Source organism: Leptosomus discolor, unplaced genomic scaffold (genome assembly GCF_034619465.1).
Source record: "Leptosomus discolor isolate bLepDis1 unplaced genomic scaffold, bLepDis1.hap2 HAP2_SCAFFOLD_182, whole genome shotgun sequence".
NCBI classification, from domain to species: domain Eukaryota; kingdom Metazoa; phylum Chordata; class Aves; order Leptosomiformes; family Leptosomidae; genus Leptosomus; species Leptosomus discolor.
Window position 1 is genome coordinate 60888 of NW_028237774.1, and position 16580 is coordinate 77467.

A 16580-nucleotide genomic window follows, 5' to 3' on the forward strand; every position below is an offset into this window, starting at 1 on the left:
TCACCCCCCGATGCTGCCGGCGGGGGGCGGCCCTCGCCGCCGGGCGCGCCGCGCTCTCCGGGGGGGGCTGCCGGTGCCCCCCGCCCCGTCGCGGGGGCCATCGTCGGGGCCGGGGGCGACGTCGAGCAGGAGGGCGCCGTGCAGGGGGCCCAGGCGGGGGCTCTCGAGCGCCGCCACCAGGCGCCGCCGCCCGGCCCGCAGCGGCACCACCGCCTGCCGCAGCCGCACCGTCTGCCCCGCCCCCACCGACCTGCCGGAGGGGGGCGCGGGGGTCAGCTCCGCCCACCCGCAGGATGCGGGGGAGGGGAGGGATCTCACCCGTGAGTGGCCGTTGAGGGCATCTCGATGGGGTTTGGGGTGCCACCAGGGCGATGGGGTCCCACCCAACCACCAGGGTCCCACCCGACCACCCACCCGACCACCGGGGTCCCACCAGGACAACTGGGTCCCACCCAACCACCAGTGTCCAACCAGGACAACTGGGTCCTACCCAACCGCTGGGGTCCCACCCAACCACCCACCTGACCACCGGGGTCCCACCCGACCACTGGGGTCCCACCCGACCTCTGGGGTCCCACCAGGACAATTGGGTCCCACCCAACCACCAGGGTCCCACCCGACCACCCACCCAACCACTGGGGTCCTACCATGACAATTGGGTCCCACCCGAAGAATTGGGTCCCACCCAACCACCAGGGTCCCACCCGACCACCCACCCGACCACCGGGGTCCCACCAGGACAACTGGGTCCCGCCCACCCACCAGTGTCCAACCAGGACAACTGGGTCCTACCCAACCACTGGGGTCCCACCCAACCACCCACCTGACCACTGGGGTCCCACCCGACCTCTGGGGTCCCACCAGGACAACTGGGTCCCACCCAACCACTGGGGTCCTACTAGGACAATTGGGTCCCACCCAACCACCAGGGTCCCACCCGACCACTGGGGTCCTACCATGACAATTGGGTCCCACCCAACCACCGGGGTCCCACCATGACAATTGGGTCCCACCCAACCACCGGGGTCCCACCCCACCACCCACCTGACCACCAGGGTCCCACCCACCCACCCACCCAACCACTGGGGTCCCACCAGAACAATTGGGTCCCACTCAACCACTGGGGTCCTGCCCAACCACCAGTGTCCAACCAGGACAATGGGGTCCCACCCCACCACCAGGGTCCCACCCAACCACTGGGGTCCCACCAGAACAACTGGGTCCTACACAACCACTGGGGTCCCACCCAACCACCCACATAACCACCAGGGTCCCACCAGAACAATTGGGTCCCACCCAACCACCGGGGTCCCACCCAACCACCCACCTGACCACCAGGGTCCCACCCCACCACCAGGGTCCCACCAGAACAATTGGGTCCCACACAACCACTGGGGTCCCACCCAACCACTGGGGTCCCACCAGGACAATTGGGTCCCACCCAACCACTGGGGTCCCACCCAACCACCCACCTGACCACCAGGGTCCCACCCCACCACCAAGGTCCCACCAGAACAATTGGGTCCTACACAACCACCGGGGTCCCACCCAACCACTGGGGTCCCACTCAACCACCAGCGTCCCACCTGACCACTGGGGTCCCACCAGGACAATTGGGTCCCACCCAACCACCGGGGGGTCCCCCCCCCCCCCCGGACACCGGGGTCCCCGCTCACCCCATCTGGAAGGGCTTGGGGCAGGAGATGCCGGCTCCCTCCATGCGCAGGGTGGCTCCGCTGAGGGTCTCGGGCAGCGGGTTCTGGAAGACCACCTGGACCGGGGTCTCCTGCCCCACCACCGCCGGGGCCAGCAGCTGGAGGGGGCAGAGAGGACCCAGGTGTTGGGGGTGGGGTGGGGGGTGGGGGTCTTCTCCATCTCCTGACCCATCAGCTTGGGGTCAGGGTGGTGGAGAGGAGACAACGCGCGCAGAGGCATCATGGAGGTTCTGGAGGAGGATCTAGGGGTCTTGGAGGAGACCCCAAGGGTCCTGGCGGAGGGTCTAGAGGTCCTGGAGGGGGGTCTAGGGGTCCTGGAGGAGGACACAGGGGTCCTGGGGGAGGATCTAGGTTCTGGAGGAGAATTTAGAGGTCCTCGAGGAGGATCTAGGGGTCCTGGAGAACCCTGGGGTCCTGGAGGAGAACCTAGAGGTCCTGGAAGACCGAGGGGTCCTGAAGGAGGACACAGGGGTCTGAGAGGAGCATCTAGGGGTCCCAGAGGAGCATCTAGGGGTCCTGGAGGAGGATCTAGAGGTCCCAGAAGAGGATCTAGACATCCCAGAGGACCAAGTGGTCCCAGAGGAGGACCCAGGGGTCCTGAAGGAGGACACAGGGGTCCTAGATTAGGATCTAGGGGTCCTGGAGGAGAACCTAGAGGTTCCAGAGGACCCAGGGGTCCTGGAGGAGGACACAGGGGTCCTGTGGGAGGATCTAGGGGTCTTGGAGAACCCTGGGGGTCCTGGAGGAGAACCTAGAGGTCCTGGAAGACCAAGGGGTCCTGAAGGAGGGCACAGGGGTCCCAGAGGAGGATCTAGGGGTCCTGAAGGAGGACACAGAGGTTCTGGAGGAGAACCTAGAGGTCCCAGAGGACTGAGGGGTCCTGGAGGAGGATCTAGTGGTTCTGGAGGAGGATCTAGGGGTCTTGGAGAACCCTGGGGGTCTTGGAGGAGAACCTAGAGGTCCTGGAAGACCGAGGGGTCCTGAAGGAGGACACAGGGGTCTGAGAGGAGCATCTAGGGGTCCCAGAGGAGCATCTAGGGGTCCTGGAGGAGGATCTAGAGGTCCCAGAGGAGGATCTAGAGGTCCCAGAGGACCGAGGGGTCCCAGAGGAGGACCCAGGAGTCCTGAAGGAGGACACGGGGGTCCTAGAGGAGAACCTAGAGGTTCCAGAGGACCCAGGGGTCTTGGAAGAGGATCTAGGGGTCCTGGAGGAGGACAGAGAGGTTCTGGAGGAGAACCTAGAGGTTCCAGAGGACTGAGGGGTCCTGGAGGAGGATCTAGTGGTTCCGGAGGAGGATCTAGGGGTCTTGGAGAACCCTGGGGGTCTTGGAGGAGAACCTAGAGGTCCTGGAAGACAGAGCGTTCCTGAAGGAGGACACAGGGGTCTGAGAGGAGGATCTAGGGGTCCCAGAGGAGCATCTAGGGGTCCTGGAGGAGACCCCAAGGGTCCTGGAGGAGGATCTAGAGGTCCCAGAGGAGGATCTAGGGGTCCCAGAGGCCCGAGGGGTCCCAGAGGAGGACCCAGGGGTCCTGAAGGAGGACACAGGGGTCCTAGAGGAGAACCTAGAGGTTCCAGAGGACCCAGGGGTCTTGGAAGAGGATCTAGGGGTCCTGGAGGAGGACACAGAGGTTCTGGAGGAGAACCTAGAGGTTCCAGAGGACTGAGGGGTCCTGGAGGAGGATCTAGTGGTTCCGGAGGAGGATCTAGGGGTCTTGGAGAACCCTGGGGGTCTTGGAGGAGAACCTAGAGGTCCTGGAAGACAAAGCGTTCCTGAAGGAGGACACAGGGGTCTGAGAGGAGGATCTAGGGGTCCCAGAGGAGCATCTAGGGGTCCTGGAGGAGACCCCAAGGGTCCTGGAGGAGGATCTAGAGGTCCCAGAGGAGGATCTAGAGGTCCCAGAGGACCGAGGGGTCCCAGAGGAGGACCCAGGGGTCCTGAAGGAGGACACAGGGGTCCTAGAGGAGAACCTAGAGGTTCCAGAGGACCCAGGGGTCTTGGAAGAGGATCTAGGGGTCCTGGAGGAGGACACAGAGGTTCTGGAGGAGAACCTAGAGGTTCCAGAGGACTGAGGGGTCCTGGAGGAGGATCTAGTGGTTCCGGAGGAGGATCTAGGGGTCTTGGAGAACCCTGGGGGTCTTGGAGGAGAACCTAGAGGTCCTGGAAGACAGAGCGTTCCTGAAGGAGGACACAGGGGTCTGAGAGGAGGATCTAGGGGTCCCAGAGGAGCATCTAGGGGTCCTGGAGGAGACCCCAAGGGTCCTGGAGGAGGATCTAGAGGTCCCAGAGGAGGATCTAGAGGTCCCAGAGGACCGAGGGGTCCCAGAGGAGGACCCAGGGGTCCTGAAGGAGGACACAGGGGTCCTAGAGGAGAACCTAGAGGTTCCAGAGGACCCAGGGGTCTTGGAAGAGGATCTAGGGGTCCTGGAGGAGGACACAGAGGTTCTGGAGGAGAACCTAGAGGTTCCAGAGGACTGAGGGGTCCTGGAGGAGGATCTAGTGGTTCTGGAGGAGGATCTAGGGGTTCTGGAGGAGGATCTAGGGGTCCTGGAGGAGGATCTAGGGATCCTGGAAGAGACCCCAAGGGTCCTGGAGGAGGATCTAGAGGTCCCAGAGGAGGATCTAGAGATCCCCGAGGCCCGAGGGGTCCCGGAGGAGGACCCAGGGGTCCTGGAGGAGGCCCGAGGTGCCCCGGGGTTCGGACCAGGGGGGTCACCGGTACCGTGAGGGTGAGCTCGGGCGTGTGCAGCCGGACCCGCAGCTCCTTGGCCACCACCTGCCCCGTCTCCTCCACCACCCCGGCCACCGTCAGCTTCAGCGCGTCCTGCTCGCCCACGTGGGGGCCGTACTCGGCGTACGTCACCGTCATCGTCACCGTCTCCTCTGCGGGAGGGCGGGGGGGGGGGGGGGAGGGGAGGGTCACGTGCCAGCCGGGACACCCCCCGTGGTGTCACCCACACGGGACGTGACCCCCCCCCCCCCCCCGAGGTCTCACCCTGCCCCGGCGGCACGGCGCGGCGGTGCTGCTCCTGCCGGAACGGGGCGCCGGAGACGCCGGTGTAGCGGACGGAGGCGAGGGCCAGGCGGAGGCGGAGCGTCCGTGGCTCCACCCCTTCGTTGCGGGCCACCGCCCGGAGCTCCAGCTCCGCCCCCGCCACCGCCGGCCCCGCCCCCACCGTCACCGTCACCTCGCCGGATGACCGGGTCCCGCGGTGGCGGGGGCGGGAGCCGTGGGAGGTGGCGGTGGAGACGGCGCGGCGCTCCTCCTCCGAGCCTGCCGGGGGAGGGTGGGTGGGGCGGGGTCAAGGGTCAAGTGGGGGGGGGGGGGGGGGAGGGCGGCGCCATGGGCGGGGTCAAAGGGCGTAGGTCGGTGGTGTGCCGTGGGGTCAAGGGGTGGGGGGGCACGGGTTGGGCCGTTGGGTCAACGGGGTCAAGGGGTGTTGGGTTGGGGGTCAAAGGGAAGGGGGCATGGGGGCGGGGGGCAGCGGTCCGGGGTCAAGGGTCAGGAGATGGCAGGGTCAAGGGTTCAACCCTTGGGGTGAGGAACGATGAGGTCAAGGGGCGTTGGGTCATGGCGTCACGGTCTTGGGTCAAAGGGTCAAGGGTCAAGGGATCAACCCTTGGGGTGAGGAACAATGAGGTCAAGGGGCGTTGGGTCATGCCGTCATGGCCGTGGGTCAAGGGGTCAGGGGTCAAGGGGTCAACCCTTGGGGTGAACAATGATGACATCAAGGGGCGTTGGGTCATGGTGTCGTGGTCTTGGGTCAAGGGTCAGGGGTCACAAGGTCAAGGAGTCAGCCCTTGGGGTGGACAACAATGATGTCAAGGGGCATTTGGTCATGACGTCATGGTCGTGGGTCAAGGGGTCAAGGGTCAAGGGATCAACCCTTGGGGTGAGGAACGATGAGGTCAAGCGGCGTTGGGTCATGGCGTCACGGTCTTGGGTCAAGGGGTCAGGGGTCAAGGGGTCAACCCTTGGGGTGAACAATGATGAAGTCAAGGGGCATTGGGTCATGGTGTCGTGGTCTTGGGTCAAGGGTCAGGGGTCACAGGGTCAAGGGGTCAGCCCTTAGGGTGGACAACAATGATGTCAAGGGGCATTTGGTCATGACGTCATGGTCGTGGGTCAAGGGGTCAAGGGTCAAGGGATCAACCCTTGGGGTGAGGAACGATGAGGTCAAGCGGCGTTGGGTCATGGCGTCGTGGTCTTGGTTCAAGGGGTCAGGGGTCAAGGGGTCAACCCTTGGGGTGAACAATGATGACGTCAAGGGGCGTTGGGTCATGGCGTCGTGGTCTTGGGTCAAAGGGTCAGGGGGTATTGAGGTCAAGGGCTGATGGGTTATGTGTCGTGGGGTCAAGGGGCAAAGGTCACGGGATCATAGGTCAAGGGTCTCGGGTCAGGGGTCATAGGTCAACAGGTCAAGGGTCTTGGGTCAAGGGGTCAACGCTCGGGGCTCGGAACGACGGCGTGAAGGGCCGTCGGGTCACGGGGCGGGGTCAAGGGCCGCGGGGTCACGGGGCGGGGTCAAGGGCCGCGGGGGCACGGGGGTGTTCAGGGTGGGCGGGGCCTCACCCTCGGGGTGCTTGTACTGGTGGGTGATGTCCAATCGGGTGCCGGAGCCCGCCCCCAGGGTGCTGATGCGGCGCCCGATGGCGCCTTCCTCCACGTGCACCACGGCGAAGGCGCCGTTGGGCTGCCGCTGCCAGTACACCTTGTCGCTGTTCACCTGCGGACACGCCCCCTCATTAGCATAGGCCCCGCCACGCCCCCTCCCCCGCAAAGCCACGCCCCCCCCCGGGAGGGGAGGGGGGAGTCGACAAGCCCCGCCCCCTACCTCGGCGAAGACGAAGGGGGTGTCGTACTTGAGGAAGACCTCGCCGTTCTTCACCGCCGTCACCGAGCACGGCCCGCAGCAGAACATCCCTGCGCGGGGCGTTACCAGTATAAACCAGTAAGAACCAGTATAAGCCAGTATAAACCAGTGAGGACCCCTATGGGCTATTCTGGGCCCCTGAGCCAGCTCTTCCCTCTCCCACTGGCCACAAACCGCCTGCTCGCCCCTGGGAGGACCCCCCCCAGGCCTCCTCTGTGCGCCTCCCAGTATAGACCAGTATAAACCAGTTACCGCTGCTGGTTTCCTGGGGGGTGGCGTCGACGACCTGCCACCCGTCGTAGCCGTCTGGGAGGTCGGGGCGCTTCATCCAGCAGTCGTTCCACACGTGGAAGTTCCTGCGCAGCCCAGTATAGACCAGTATGGACCAGTACAGACCAGTGCGGGCTGGCGTGAAACCAGTACGCGCCAATATAAACCAGTACATGCCAGAACGGCCGAGGGTGAGCGTCCCAGCCTTGACACCAGCTGTTCTTCCTCCCACAGCACCGCCTTCCCGGCGAGTCCCATCCCAAACCAGCATGAACCAGCATGAACCAGCATGAACCAGCATGAACCAGTACCAGACGGAGTCGGTGTTGAGGCGCTCCAGGGGCCGCATGTTCTCGTCGAAGTAGATGTCGGTGGTGAGCGAGACGTCGGTGTCGTGGGCGGAGTTGTAGTTGGTGACGGTGCGGGTGGGCAGGCCCAGGCACCGCAGCACTGGGGGGGCACCAGTACAAACCAGTATGAACCGGTACGAAGTGGTAGGAACCAGTACGGAACCGTTATCTCTCGGGGCTGGCTTGGCTCCCTGTGGGAGGCTCCCACCTGCCTGACAGTGACTCACCTGCCTGACAGTGACTCCCAGGGCACCCCGGACCCCCCTCTCCCAGTATAAACCAGTCTCTAACTAGGTTGAACAGCTATAAAACCAGTACAAGTTAGCGTTTGAATAAGTTAGACCAGTATAAACCAGTACAAATTAGACTCTAACTAGATCAAACCAGTAAGAATGAGTACAAATTAGCATCTAACTGGATTGAACTGGCATAAACCAGTATAAATTAGCATCTAACTAAGTTGAACCAGTGAAAACCAGTACAAATCAGTGTCTAACTAGGTTAAATCAGTATAAACCAGTATAAATTAATATCTAGCTAGGTTAAACCAGTTCAAACCAGTACAAGTCAGTGTCTAACTAGGTTAAACCAGTATAAACCAATGCAAGTTAGCATCTAACTAGGTTAAACCAGTACAAACCAGTACAAATCACTGTCTACCTAGATTAAACCAGTACAAGTCAGTGTCTAACTAGGTTAAACCAGTGTAAACCATTGGAAATTAATATCTAGCTAGGTTAAACCAGTGCAAACCAGTACAAATCAGTGTCTAACTAGATTAAACCAGTATAAACCAATATAAATTAGCATCTAGCTAGGTTAAACCAGTACAAATTAGCGTCTAACTAGTTTAAACCACTATAAACCAGTATGAATTAGCATCTAGCTAAGTTAAACCAGTACAAATCAGTCTAACTAGGTTAAACCAGCATAAACCAATATAAATAAGCATCTGCCTACGTTAAACCAGTGCAAGTCACTGTCCGACTAGATTAAACCAGTACAAACCAATATAGATTAATATCTAGCTGGGTTAACCCAGTACAAACCAGTACAGGTCAGTGTCTACCTAGGTTGAACCAGTATAATCCCGTATAAATTAGCATCTAGCTAGCTCAAGCCAGTACAAACCAGTACAAATTAGTGTCTAACTGGCTTAAACCAGCATAAACCAATATAAATTAGCATTCAGCTGGGTTAAACCAGTACAGGGCACTGTTTAACTAGGTTAAACCAGTATAAACCAATACAAATTAATATCTAGGTAGGCTAAACCAGTTCAGACCAGCAGAGGTCAGTGTCTAACTAGGTCGCACCAGTATAAAACCGTATAAATTAGCATCTAGCCAGCTCAAACCAGTACAAACCAGTACAAACCAGTACGAGTTACTAACTAGATTAAACTGCCATAAAGCAACATAAATTAGCATTTAGCTGGGTTAAACCAGTATAACCCAGTACAAATGACTGTCTAACTCCATTAAACTGCCATAAAACTACAAGTTAGTGTCTAAGGGCGTTAAACCAGTCCAAACCAGTATGACCCTGAGTCCGACCACCATCAGCCAGCACAGCCCCGGCGCCTCCCAACCCCCCCCGACCCCGTCTCCCCGCGCCGGCAGCCCCTCCCCTTCTCCGCCCCCTCGCTCCCCGCTCCCCACCAGGGCCCTCCCAGTATAAACCAGTCCGTCCCAGTAGGGGAACCCGCACCGGTGGTCATGACGCCGGCGAAGACCCAGCACTGGCCGTAGCGGACGGGGGCGCCGGCGCCGTGGTAGGCGCGGAGGATGTCGACGGAGCCGGCCCAGGCCGAGGGGTTGGTGCCCTGCGCGTAGTCGCCCGTCCAGTTGCCCACCAGTACCCCGTTGTCGTCCAGCGAGTTCACCTGTGGGGGGCGGGGCGGGGGTCGGCGGGGGGAGGGGGGGGACACCACACCCCCCCAAAGCACCCGGAGATCCCCCCACCCTGTCATACCAGCGGGGACCCCGAAAGGGCAGCGGGGGAGCAGGAGGGCCGTCGGAAAGGCCCCGAAAGTCAACGAGCTGCCCCCCAAAGTCATCAGAAGGCCAAAAAACTCAACGACCTCCCCGCGAAAAGGCAAGGAGTTCCCCCCCAAAAAGTCAACGAACACCCCAAAAAGTCATTAGAACACCCCCAAAAAGTCAACAGAACCCCCAAAAGTCAACAGAACCCCCCAAAAGTCAATGAATTCCCCCAAAAAAGTCAATGAATTCCCCCCAAAAAGTCAATGAATTCCCCCCCAAAAGTCATCAGAACCCCAAAAAACTCAACGAACTCCCCCCAAAAGGCAATGAATTCCCCCCAAAAGTCAAACACCCCAAAGTCATCAGAACCCCAAAAACTCAACGAACTCTCCCCAAAGTCAATGAATTCCCCCCCAAAAGTCAACAAACACCCCAAAAAGTCAACAGAACCCCAAAAAGTCAATGAACACCCCAAAAAGTCATTAGAACACCCCAAAAAGTCATCAGAACCCCCAAAAGTCAATGAATACCCCCCAAAAAGTCAATGAACACCCCAAAAAGTCATCAGAACCCCAAAAAACTCAACAAACTCTCCCCAAAAGTCAATGAATTCCCCTCAAAAACTCAACAGAACCCCAAAAACTCAACAGAACTCCCCCCAGAAGTCAATGAATTCCCCTCAAAAAGTCAACGAACACCCCAAAAAGTCAACAGAACCCCAAAAACTCAATGAACTCTCCCCAAAAGTCAATGAATTCCCCCCAAAAAGTCAACGAACACCCCAAAAACCTCAACAAACTCCCTCAGAAAGTCAACAAACTCCCCCCAAAAGTCAATGCATTCCCCCAAAAAAGTCAACGAACATCCCAAAAAGTCAATGAATTCCCCCCAAAAAGTCAATGAACACCCCAAAAAGTCATCGGAACCCAAAAAACCTGAACAAACTCCCCCCAAAAGTCAACAAACTCCCACAAAAAGCCAACAAAACACTCAAAAAGTCAAGGAACCCTCCAAAAAGTCATCGGAAGCCCCCCAAAAGTCAACAAACCACCCCAAAAAAGGCATCACAACCCCTCCAAAGGGCAACGAATGCCAAAAAGCTCAACAAACACCCCAAAAAGTCAATGAATTCCCCCCCAAAATTCATTGAACCCCCCAAAAAGTCATCGGAACCAAAAAAATTCATCAGAACCTCCGAAAGTCAATGAATTCCCCCAAAAATGTCAACGAACACCCCAAAAAGTCATTAGAACACCCCAAAAAGTCATCAGAACCCAAAAGAGTCATCAGAACCCCCAAAAGTCAATGAATTCCCCCAAAAAAGTCAACGAACACCCCAAAAAGTCATCGGAACCCCAAAAAACTCAACAAACTCCCCCAAAAAGTCAATGAATTCATCCGAAAAAAGACATCAGAACCCCCTAAAAAGGCAAAAACACCCCCCAAAAGTCATCAGAACCCCAAAAAACTCAACAAGCTCCCCCCCAAAGTCAATGCATTCCCCCCCAAAAGGCAACAAACACCCCAAAAAGTCATTGGAACCCCCCCAAAAGTCATCGGAACCCCAAAAAACTCAACAAACTCCCCCCAAAAGTCAATGAACTCCCCCAAAAACGTCAACAAACCCCCCAAAAAGTCATCAGAACCCCCCAAAAAGTCAACAAACTCCTCCAAAAGTCAATAAACCCCCCCCAAAGTCATTAGGCCCTCCCCCCAAAAGCCAACATCCCCCCCAAAGTCAACGAAGACCCAAAAAGTCAACGAATTCCTCCAAAAAAGGCATCAGAACCCCCCAAAAAGTCAACAACCCCCCCCAAAAGCAACGAACTCCCCCTCGAAGTCAACGAACCCCCAAAAACTCAACAAACTCCCCCCAAAAGTCAATGAATTCCCCCCCAAAAGTTGTCAGAAGCCCCCCAAAACGTCCACCCCCCCCCCAAAAAGTCACACTCCCCCCTAAAGTCAACGAACTCCCCCCAAAAGTCATCAGAGCACCCCAAAAAGTCATCAGGGCCAGCCAAAAAGCCAACACCCCCCCCAAAAGTCAAGAAACTCCCCCCAAAAGTCAATGAACCCCCCCAAAAGTCATCGAACCCCAAAAAACTCTAGAAACTCCCCCAAAAGTCAACGAACTCCCCCCAAAAGGCATCAGAACCCCCCCAAAAGTCAACAACCCCCCCAAAAGTCATCAGAAACCCCCAAAAGTCAACAACCCCCCCAAAAGTCATCGGAACCCCCCAAAACTCATCAAAACTCCCCCAAAACTCAATGACCACCCCCCCCCAAAAAATCACCAACCCCCCAAAACTCCAAGAACCCCCCAAAATCTCATCAGAACCCCCCCAAAACCCCACGATGGCCCCCCCAAACCTCCCTCTTTTCCCCCCCCAAAAGCCACAACTCCCCCCTAACCCCCCTGTACGTCACCCCAAAACCCCCTCTCCCACCCCCCCCCCCGCCGTGGCCCCCCCAAAAGCCCCGTAAATCCCCCCAAATCCCCCCAAAATGCCCCGATCCCCCCCCCAAATCCCACCATGGCGGAGACGACGCGGGACACCATGACGGGGTCCCCCCGGGCGCTGTGGGGCATCCCCCGGCGGTCCAGGATGTACAGACACGCCTCCAGCACCCCTGCGTCAAACTGGGGGGGACGGGGACACCCCCAAATCAGGGGGGGGTCCCCAAATCCCCCCAAAATCCCCCACGAGTGGTTTCAAGTTTCCCCTTCCACCCCCTTTGGTGGTTTCAGGGGCCCCCATCACCATTTTAGCCACCCCCTCTAGTTTTTTTGGGGTCCCCTCCCAATTTTTGGGGTCTCCCCAATTTTTAGGGCCCCCCAATTTTTTAGGGGTCCCCCCAAATTTTTAGGGGCCCCCTCAAATTTTTAGGGCCCCCCCTAATTTTTACCAGAGCCCCACATTTGGGGGAGAAACCCCCTGGTTTTGGGGTCCGTCCCATTTTCCCTCCAGTTTTTCAGGGTCTCCCCAATTTGGGGGGGGATTCTCGCATTTTGGGGGGTCCCTGGTTTTGGGGGGGGTCCCCCCCCCCGTTTTTTGGGGGGTACCTGCCCGTAGTTCCAGGAGCGCTCGGCGATCTGGTCCTCGGTGCCGTAGAAGATGCGCCCCGTCTCGTTAAGGACGTACTCGTTAAGGTCGCTCGTTTTCTCCATGTAGACGTGGTCATCTGGGGGGGTGGGTGTCCCCAAAATCAGGGAGGGGTCCCCCAAATCCCTCCCCGAGCCCCCCAACTGCCAAAACGAGATCGGGGAGCCCTGAAACCACCAATTCTTGCCCCGGGGAACCCTGAAACTGCCAATTCTTGTCCTGGGGAGCCCTGAAAATGCCAACTCTCGGCTCGACATGGGCAAATCTCACCCTGGGAGGGCCCTGAAACTGCCAAATCTCACCCCGGGGAGCCCTGAAACTGCCAAATCCCAGCCGATATTGGCCAAATCTTGCTGTGGGGAGGCTTGAAACTGCTAAATCCCAGCCAATATTGGCCAAATCTTGCTGTGGGGAGCCCTGAAACCGACAAGTCTCTCTCCTGGGAGCCCCAAACCTGCTAAATCTCACCCCGAAACAGCAAAATCTCGCCTTGGGGGAGCCCCGAAACCGCCCAATCTCCCCCTCAAAAGGCCAAATCTCACCCTTGGGGGCCCCGAAACCGCCAAATCTCATCTCCAAATGGCCAAATATGTCTCCTGGGAGCCCCAAAGCCGCCAAATCTCACCCCAAAACAGCCAAATCTCACCTTGGGGGAGCCCCGAAACCGCCCAATCTCCCCGTCAAAAGGACAAATCTCACCCTTGGGGGCCCCGAAACTGCCAAATCTCATCTCCAAATGGCCAAATCTCTCCCGAGGGAGCCCCAAACCCGCCAAACCTCACCCCAAACCAGCCAAATCTTGCTTTGGGGGAGCCCCGAAACCGCCGAATTGGGAAGCCCCCTCCACTTGCCCAAACTCGGGGGGGTTTTGCCCCGAAGCGGGGCGCTCACCGGGGCACCAGGGGTTGAAGAGGAGGAAGAAGTCGTTGGCGTCATCGAAGGGGGCCGCGTACTCGCCCACCTCCGTGCGGGTCTTGACGCTGAGGCGGTAGCGGCCAATGGGAGCGTCGGGCGGGGCCGTGAGGCAGAGGTTGAGGGCGGGGCCTCCGGGTTGCTCCGCCCCCTCCTCGCTCTCCTCTTCCTCGGCCGTCCAACCGGTGGCCGAGGTTTCGCCCAATGGGATGAGGACGTGGGTCCCCTTCGCCACCTGGGGGTTGGGGCCTGCGGGGTGACATCATCGCCCCGCCCCGGGCGTGAGGTCATCACCCCGGGGCGGGCGTGGTCGCCGCCGGCGCGCCCCGCCCCAGCAGGGGAGGGCGTGGCAGCCTGGCTGACATCATCGCCCCTCCTGGGTGACGTCATCGCCCCTCCTGGGTGACGTCACCCTGCCCTGGGTGACGTCACCCTGCCCTGGGTGACGTCACCCCACCCCTATTGCACCATGTAGTTCCCCTCCCAGTCCCGATTACCCCCCAATTACCCCCCCAGCCCCCCAATTTCCCCCCCCACTTGCCCCCCGCCCCCCAGTTACCCCCAGCCCCAATTGCCCCCAGCCCCTCAATTACCCCCCACCCCCCCAATTCCCCCCCCAGCCCCCAATCACCCCCCACCTCCCCAATTGCCCCCCCAGCCCCAATTGCCCCCCCAGCCCCAATTCCCCCCACTCCAGCCCCCCCACCCCCCCAATTCCCCCCCACCCCCAATTCCCCCCACCCCCCCAATTACCCCCCCAGCCCCAATTACCCCCCACTCCCCCAATTACCCCCCCAGCTCCAATTGCCCCCCACCCCCCCAATTTCGCCCCCAGCCCCAATTGCCCCCCACTCCCCCAGTTACCCCCCCAGCTCCAATTGCCCCCCACCCCCCCAATTTCGCCCCCAGCCCCAATTGCCCCCCACTCCCCCAATTACCCCCCCAGCTCCAATTACCCCCTCAGCTCCAATTGCCCCCCACCCTCCCAATTACCCCCCCAGCCCCAATTACCCCCCACCCCCCCAATTACCCCCCCAGCCCCAATTGCCCCCCACCCCCCCAATTCCCCCCCACCCCCAATTCCCCCCACCCCCCCAAATTTCCCCCCCAGCCCCAATTACCCCCCACTCCCCCAATTACCCCCCCCAGCCCCAATTACCCCCCCAGCCCCAATTGCCCCCCACCCCCCCAATTACCCCCCCAGCCCCAATTACCCCCCCAGCCCCAATTACCCCCTCAGCCCCAATTGCCCCCCACCCCCCCAATTACCCCCCCAGCCCCAATTACCCCCCCAGCCCCAATTGCCCCCCACCGAGGACGAGCTCCACGCAGAGGCCGTCCTGGGCGGGGTCGAAGGGGCGGGGCAGGAGGACGCGCAGGCCGAACGGCTGCCCCCGGCGCAGCACCGGGCGGGGGGAGGCGAACTCCGCCGTGTGGTGCGCCGCCCGGTTGGCCGCCGAGGCCACCACCAGCCCCCGGGGAGCCAAGAGGCCTGGGGGGGGGAGGGGGCGGGGCAGGCGGTGAAACCCCCGTCCCGATCCCACCCCTGGAACCCCCTAAAAAACCCCTTTGGTGGTGGTGGTGGGGGCCTTGAAACTGTCATTTAGCGCTATAAGCTTGGAAAAGGCCCCAAAGGGAGGGGGGGGTTGCCCCAAAACACGAAGAGGGGGACACAGCGGGGGATGGTGCTAAGGCGGGGGGGCCCTGAAACCCAGAAATTTCTCGGGGGGGGGCACGAAACCCTTCAGAGCAGCATGGGGTGGGGGGGGCCTTGAAACGGGCTTTTGTGCCCCCAGGAAGCCTGGAAATGGCCCCAAAATGGTGCTTTTTGCCACAAAACGGAGACGGGGGTGGGGAGAGAAGGGAGGGGGCAAAGGGGAGGACACCCCTCCACTTCCTCATCTGCCTCGGGGAGCCTTGAAACCACCATTTCTCCTCCCAAGGAGCTCTGAAACCGTTTCCCCTCCCTGGGGAGCCCTGAAACCGCCATTTCCCCTCCATGGCGAGCCCTGAAACTGCCATTTTCCCTCCCCGGGGAGCCTTGAAACCACCATTTCCCCCCTAGGGAGTCCTGAAACCGCCATTTTCCCTCCCCAGGGAGCCCCAAAACCACCATTTCCTCCCCCCAGGGAGCCCCAAAACCTCCATTTCTCTCCCCCCAGGGAGCCCCAAAACCTCCATTTTGCCTCCTCGGGGAGCCCTGAAACCGCCATTTTCCCTCCCCGGGGAGCCTTGAAACCACCATTTTCCCCCTAGGGAGTCCTGAAACTGCCATTTTCCCTCCCCAGGGAGCCCCGAAACAGCCATTTTCCCTCCCTGGGGAGCCTTGAAACCACCATCTTCCCCCCAGGGCAACCCGAAACCTCCATTTTCCCTCCCCGGGGAGCCCCGAAACCACCATTTTCCCTCCCCGGGGAGCCCCGAAACCGCACTGACCGGGCCGCAGGGGCTGGGGGGCCCGGTGCCCCGGGATCTCGCCGGGGGGGGGCTCCCAGTCCTCGGTGCCGCGGCGGCAGCAGGCGCAGCAGCCGCCCAGGCGGCGCCAGAAGCCGCGGCGGGGGCGGGGGGCGGGGGCGGGGGGGGGCGCCCCCCGCGGGCGGAAGCTGGCGGCCGCCCAGCGACCCGGGTCCAGGCGGGGGTCGGTGTCCGGCATCGCCTGCAGGGCACCGGCGAGACCAGTTTGGACCAGTATGGACCAGCGGGAGCCCGTAGGAACCAGTACAGGCCACCACGGATCAGTAGGATCTTCCGGAACGGCCCATTAGTGCCTCCAAACCCTTCCCAGTATGACCAGTAAGACCAGTATGGAGCAGTACAGGTCGCTAAAGGACAGTATAGACCCATGAAGACCAGCACGGGCCAGTAAGAACCAGTGGAAGACAGCAGAAACCAGTAGGAACCACCACTTTCCAGAATGGCCCGTTAGTGCCTCTGGACCTTTCTCTGTACAACCAGTAAGACCAGTGTGGACCAGTATAGTTCCTTAAAGACCAGGATGGACCCATAAAGAGCAGCCTGGACCAGTAGAAGAGACAGGAAACCAGTAGGAACCACCGCTAACTGGTAAGACCTTCCAGAATGGCCCGTTAATGCCTTCAGACCCTTCTGCGTATGACCAGTAAAACCAGTATAGTTCCTTAAAGACCAGTATGGACCAGTAAAGACCCACACGGAGCTTTATAAGACAGCAGAAACCAGTACAGACCGCTACTGGCCAGTACAACCTTCCATGGGCCATTAAAGCCTCCAGACCCTTCCCAGTATGACCCAGTATAAGGCTGTACAAGCCGATACAGACCAGTATGAGCCACTAGAAACCAGCAGGAACCAGAATGACTGACTGAAGCCATCAAGCCCTTCCCAGTATGGCC

At 60.0% G+C, this 16580-nt stretch overlaps 1 protein-coding gene across 1 annotated transcript; it reads right to left on the reverse strand.

The window, feature by feature from the left end:
- On the reverse strand, positions 1–15862 carry TGM1 (transglutaminase 1). The gene is made up of 14 exons (XM_086480988.1): positions 15646–15862; positions 14522–14701; positions 13189–13458; positions 12258–12376; positions 11727–11834; positions 8919–9093; positions 7170–7308; positions 6841–6944; positions 6550–6638; positions 6288–6441; positions 4710–4988; positions 4437–4597; positions 1677–1813; positions 1–250 (listed from the first exon to the last, which is right to left on the reverse strand). Exons 1-14 carry the CDS (start codon positions 15860–15862, stop codon positions 1–3), a joined length of 2382 nt encoding a protein of 793 aa, XP_086337114.1.
- Positions 15863–16580: the final 718 nt, after the last annotated feature.

What these genes read in the sequence shown, in the direction of transcription:
- TGM1 (XM_086480988.1), bottom strand. Translation starts at nt 15,862, where the DNA reads ATGCCGGACACCGACCCCCGCCTGGACCCGGGTCGCTGGGCGGCCGCC. An exon ending in CCAGTACAAGCACCCCGAGG is followed by an intron (nt 4,989 to 6,287) that starts GTGAGGCCCCGC and finishes CTCCCCCGGCAG; the next exon opens with GCTCGGAGGAGGAGCGCCGC. An exon ending in CGCCGTGCCGCCGGGGCAGG is followed by an intron (nt 4,598 to 4,709) that starts GTGAGACCTCGG and finishes GCCCTCCCGCAG; the next exon opens with AGGAGACGGTGACGATGACG.